The sequence below is a fragment of the Trachemys scripta genome, chromosome 2 (assembly GCF_013100865.1).
Source record: "Trachemys scripta elegans isolate TJP31775 chromosome 2, CAS_Tse_1.0, whole genome shotgun sequence".
In the NCBI taxonomy this organism is placed as follows: Eukaryota; Metazoa; Chordata; order Testudines; family Emydidae; genus Trachemys; species Trachemys scripta.
Genome location: NC_048299.1, coordinates 280,587,283 through 280,593,282, shown reverse-complemented (window position 1 = coordinate 280,593,282; position 6,000 = coordinate 280,587,283). Strand labels below are relative to the sequence as shown.

The following is a 6,000-nucleotide window of genomic DNA, read 5'->3' as shown; positions in this document are numbered from 1 at the left end:
CCATGCCTCTGGACCCTGCGCCCCCGGAGCCCGGAGGGGAAGTGCCCGGCCGGTGGCTCAGTCTGGAGGCATGGGGGCTGCTCGAAGCCGGTAGCGCTCGGGCAGCTCGGCTTTAAACAGAGCCGAAGAGTCAAGGTAGGGAGCACAGCAGCCGCGGGAGGGGAAGTGCTCGGCCGGCAGTATTTTTCCCGGACGTGTTTGGCTTTTTGGCAATTCCCTCCGGCTGGGAAAAATAGCCGGACATGTCCAGGAAAAGCCGGACGTATGGTAACCCTAGTGATGGGCAGCCAGCACAAAGCACTCCCTGCCACTGTGACGCTGGAACTGCTGTCAGAGCTGTATGGGTACCAGCCCTCCACTGAGCAGATCAGAGCTGGCTGCGGGGCACTGAGCTGGGGCCGTGTGGCTGGGAGATGTGCCGAACTGAGCGATCCTGGCCTAGAGGGCAAAGGCTCAGACAGGCTCCCCAAGCTCTCACCTCCCCGATGCCAGGCTGACCCAAGAAGGGATACGGGGCAGTGGGGAGGAGAGGCTGCCTCTGCTATTGTCCTGCTCTGTGCGGAGCTTGGGTCTGAGTTGGGGTCCACGCTGCAGCCCCCCATGTCAGCCGGGCAGCTCCTCGAGGAGTGAGGATCGCTGCTAGCCCTGAGGGTGCCCCTGACCCCGCTGGCCTCTCCCTCCAGGCAGGGCTGTCCGCCAGAACCACAAGGACTACACCCAAGTGCAGCTGGACGTGAACCGCTCCACACGCCGCTTCCCCCAAGGTGAGACGTGCCCTGGTGCCGGGCGCGCCCGTGGGCAGCAAGGTTCCCACAGGCCCTTCCTGGGCTGAAGTGGCAGCTGGGGAGAGCTTTGCTGTGTGCTGGGATCGGGTGGCAGGGGCCTGATGGCCTCACCTCCCTCCCATGGGAACTGTGGGGGAGGGTGGCTGGAGTTGCTGGGGGAAAGGAGGATTTGAGGGGAGAAGGGGTGTTTGTTCCCCCCTCCCCAGAGGCCCTCCTGCTGGGACGGAGACCCAAGGCCACCTCCTGCCCAGGGGTGTGAGAGATGGGGTCGGGTAGCTTTGTAAGGGGGTAGGGTGTACCCAGGGGCTGTGCCCTCATTCCTGCCTTGGGCTGTTGCTCTCGGCTCACAGTGGCCAGGGAAGGGTTAAGTGGTTCCCCCTTGCTAGAGTCAGGTAGGGCCCAGGGTTCCCCGCAGGCTCCTGACTCCGCTGATTGGCACGTGCCCCTCCTCACCGGGCAGAGCCCGGCCTGCCTCCGGCTCCCTGGTAACCATGTTTTCTTTCTGTCCTGCCTGTTCCTGGCTCTGCCGTGCAGAGCTGGTGCCGGAGGGGAGCTGCCTGCCTCGGAAGGTACCTGTGCCCCTCGCTGGATCCCCTGCTCCCCCTCCGTAGTCCTGCCTTAGAACTTCCGCTAACCCAGCCCCCACCCGAGCGTCTGGCTGGAGCAGCCCCCTACCCACGCCCCCTGCCTAGAGATTCATTCCCTCCCCTCCCTGTCGCTCCCCTGCTGTCTCTGGGGGTGAATCTGCCCAGCCAGGTGCTGGGACGTTTGGGGAGGGTTGGTGGGGCACCAGTCTCACCCGGCTTCATGGGGCCAGCAGGGGCTGCTTGGCTGAAGAAGGTTTGGTGAGGAAGCTCTGTGCGCGCGTCAGGCTGGAAGAGCGAAGGGGCCCTGTTCTTTGCTAACCGTTCTCTTCTCAGACCTGACAAACTCACAACACCAAACGCAGCGATCACGCTCCCTCCCCACGTGCACCCCGCACTGGGGCTCGCTGGCCACCCCAGGCCTCTCCGCCTCTTCTCCATAAGCCAGGGCTTGGATGTGGGACTGGCTGGCTCAGCACGATGGGGAGGGACGATACAGGGCCCCCCAGCTCCTAATGACTGGTCCCAGTCTGCTGTGCTCCTGGCTCCCTGGGGGCCTCGCTGGGACCAACTGCCAGAGGGGATTAGAGGGGTCTGCGGTCAGGCCAAGGGAACGCTGCAGTGGCCTCCTGTCTGACAGTCTTCCCACCACACCCTGCCCAAGCAGAGCCAGGGTGGGGGAGCCGGAGGCTCCAGTGGGGGCCGGCTCTGTGGGAGGCACCGGAGCAGGGTGCTTGCACTGCGCGGTGCCCTGGGGCTCTGACCCTCTGTCTCTGCGCAGGCATGCGGGCCGAGCAGCGCCAGGTCCTGCAGGAGCAACTCATCGACCTCATTCTGCACATCCTGAGGGCACACCCCGAGCTGCACTACTACCAGGGCTACCACGACATCGCCGTTACGCTCCTGCTGGTGGCGGGCGAGCGCATGGGCAGCGCGCTGCTGGAGAAACTCTCCACCCACCATCTCAGGTACCAGGCCAATGGAGCCGCCTTGGAGGGGGGTGGGACGTCCCCTTGGCCGGCCTGTGCCTAGGCCTGGGAATCAGTGCTGGCACTGGAGGGCACTGTGCCAGCCGGGGTCCCCTGCGGCCCTGGAGGGCTTCGAGCCAGGATCTCCTGCGTTGCATTGCAGAGCACTAACCGCTGGGGCGTTAGTCTGGCACTTGAGAGACCTGGCCTGGAATCTACGGCACCGCGGCGTTCTCAGGCCCCTCACCACTGCTTGCCTTTAGCGTGACGAAGTCTTGTCTGTGCCTGCTGGGGGTTAGCTCCCTGAAACCACCAACCTCTGGCAGCACAAGCACTGCCTGCCAGGCCTCTACAGGCCCCGGTCCCTCCGTGCAGGGAGCCATAGGCACCCGCCAAGCCCCGAGTCCTCGGAGCGCCCCTCCCCTGAGCCACTGGGCACTCGCAGCCCTCCTGCGCGCACAGAACTCGCCAGCTGGTACGGCTCAGCTGGGGGCCAGCACTGTGCTTAGCACGCAGCACCTGGATATGTTGAGAGTGAAAACGAGAGTAAGTTTGTCATCAAAGACAGAGATGCCGGGCACAGCGAATAAGAATATTGGAAACAAACGGTTGCATGAAAAACAAAATCACAGCACAATTCCTAGAGACTGCACTTAGCTACCAGGTTACCCTCCTGTCTACAGCAGCTTCTCTCGCCCAAGAGTCTCTCCAGCGTTTTCAGCCAGGCCTGGTTGAGACCCCGCTCTCATGAAGCAAATTGCTGTCCATTTACTTCCCAGGCGAAGGATGCCAGGGTGTCATCTTTGTCCCCCAAATGTCCTAGAGAGCAAAGCTTCGAGGTGCACCTTAAGATAAGAATGGCCAGACTGGGTCAGACCAAAGGTCCATCCAGCCCAGTGTCCTGTCTTCTGGCAGTGGCCAATGCCAGGTGCCCCAGAGGGAATTAAAATAGGTGCCACTTGCTTCCTCCTATTACTTTTCTCTTTCTGAAGTTTTCTCGATCCTGCATTCAGCTCGGCTCGATGAGGTGAGACCCACTGTGAACCAGACACTGCTTAATGTACATGTAAACAGCCAGCTAGAAAAACATTTCTTGTCTGACAGAAAACCTGCTTTTCCCCTTTGCCAGTGGCGAGGCCCTAGACACAGCCCTTAAGAACAGTATCTGTGCATGCATTGTGCAATGATATTGATGACCGGTGCGGCAGTGGCTTTTATTTGAGACCTCTGTGACCCGCGGCAAAGGGTCCCCTTTTCTTTCCAAACGAGTCTCTTCTCAGGCCTGACAAACTCGCTATACCAAACACACGTCTGGCAGGGTATTTATCCCTGAGGGGTAACATGCAAGGTATCTACAGCCAGCTTGTTACTTACCAAGCCTCATAATCCTTGTGAGGTGCGTGTACGAGTAATACTTAGGGACTCATGTAACTATATTGACAGTATGCTTTATGAGCTTGGAGAAGAAGTTAGTCACCAGGGGATAATGTGTCTTGGTGACGGCCCACTCAAGCAGGAGGGAGTTGTCACCGCTCCCTGGTTAGCTGGTGATGTACTGCAAGGCTCAGTTGTCAGCCTTGGGATGGAGCAAGACTAATCGATGGAAACCCTCCGAGACAACTGCAAACAATCAAAACCACTTGGAGGTAAAAAAGGATCAGGATCGCCCTGTGTGAGTAGCGACAACAGACTGTCACTGTAACACAGCGTGGGGGGAGGGCGTCTGGATTAATTCCCTGAGGAAACATCTTGTGCAGCAGGGGTATTTTCGTGAATGTTTGGCTGCTGGTTCCCGGGAAGCCAGCTAACTCTGCGACGGACTCAACTTTGGGGGGCGGGAGCAGCCTATTGTGTCAGGTAGGAAAGGGAACTGTTGATAAGTACAGACCCACATGCGCATTTTGTGGTTTGGTTCTGTACAGTCACTGTTTGTTTCCAGCACTCTCTCGTGTTCTTAGTTGGATCTCTGTTCTTTCCTAAATAAACCTTTGTTTGTTTCATTATAAGCAGGGTGGATTTGATTAAAATCACTAGTCTGGAAGAATCGATTTAATCATGGATTTCAATATAAAAGTGCATTCTTGTTGGTTGTTATAACCTTAATACATATTCTTCACAACTCAGAGATAGATGTAGGTTTCATTTTTAGAAGTGATTTATTTTGAAAACTTTTCAGATTAGTTTTACAGCTATATCAGAAAATGAATGATTGTTTGGTTATTTCATTTACCAAAGGTAATTGAAGCAGATATTTATGAAGTCATGGGGAGGTGAACTATCTCCAATTCAACAAGCTAATCATTAATATTTGGAGGATTTTCGTGCCATGCTGGATTAGGAGGAGAACATCACCAGACAGACATTTAAATTGTTTTATTTAGCTAAAACAACAATGTTATGCATTCTGGATTTTTTTCTTCAACAGCAAACATATAATATTTTAACAAAACAAGCATATGAATGTTTGAATTTAGTTAAACATTCAAGTTTTTTTAAAATCAGGTTTGTTTTTGTTAAAATACTTTTGAACTAAAATAGTTAAATGAAATATTTTTACTTAAAAACAAAAATTAAATTGTCTATGTCAGCCAGGTCAACATGAGAAACTTAAAATATTGTTTTCTGCAGCTGACTCGGTCGTCTTCACCTTCATTTTCCTGTTTGTTCATAATCTGGAAAAGAAAAACAAGCTTTCCTGCTTTGTCAGGTCCCAAACGATTTCTCAATTTGGAATGAATTAGTTCAAAGGAAGAAAATATTCTTTCTACACCGGCACAAGAAGCTACTGCTGCTAACAGTGAGATTATCACTTCAACAGTCTTTGAATCCAAGTGCTTAAGTGACTTCCACCAGTTCACTGATGTGACTTTCTTTAAAACATCATCAGCAAACATGTATTTCTTGAATGGTTCACTCTTAACGCTGAAGTTTATTATAGGTGGCATTTTGGAGGGAGGATTGCTGGATGTCCATGTAGGGTGACCAGATGTCACGATTTTGGGGTATTTTTTTTTCTAATATAGGCTCCTATTATATCTCACCCCCTGTCTCGATTTTTCAAATTTGCTATCTTGTCACCCTATGTCCATGTCATAGCCAACTCCTCTTCTTCACCAGTTAAGGTTTGACCCCGGCACCAATCATTGAGAATATTTGCAAGAAAATGAGCTGGAGATGGTGCTTGTCCCATTGGCTTTTTTTAATGCTTGTAATGTAAAACTCTGTCATTGCATATTTCTCTCGTTAAGATCTCACTCAGTTCCTTCCAGATTTCAACAGCGTCAGCAATAAAACAGCTATTTCCCTGCATTTTGTTCAAGGCTACAGAACTAGGCTTCAGGATACTCAGCATGTGTTCGACATTTCTCTTAAGCCCAATGTTGAGAACTTTGGCTGTGACAGAGCCATCTATTTTTTCACGTTCTTGTTCACAAACTGTCATCAGATTAGGCCAGTTTTTGATATAGTGCTCAAAACAGTCCACTACTGAGTCCATCGCACGTCTTGTGGGAGAGTCAGCTTGGTTCCTCCCACTTTTTTCAGAGCAGCTGCTGCAAAGTGGTTGTTTCGGAAGTATTTTGCAATTTCAACAACGTTAGCCTTTATTTCTGGAAACTGAAGTCTTTGGCTAGGAGGTGCCTCAAAGGAGCACTGCAACCGTAT

The 6,000-nt window shown here is 53.0% G+C and overlaps 1 protein-coding gene across 1 annotated transcript in view; it reads left to right on the top strand.

The window, feature by feature from the left end:
- Nucleotides 1–632: 632 nt before the first annotated feature.
- The window catches only part of LOC117873892 (TBC1 domain family member 20-like), a 32,185-nt gene continuing 26,817 nt past the window's right edge, over nt 633–6,000 (top strand). The window contains exons 1-3 of the mRNA XM_034763777.1: nt 633–764; nt 1,320–1,354; nt 2,151–2,337. Of these exons, the coding sequence (XP_034619668.1) occupies nt 2,153–2,337 (185 nt within the window). The 5' untranslated portion in view covers nt 633–764; nt 1,320–1,354; nt 2,151–2,152. The remainder of the gene's footprint in view (nt 765–1,319; nt 1,355–2,150; nt 2,338–6,000) is intronic.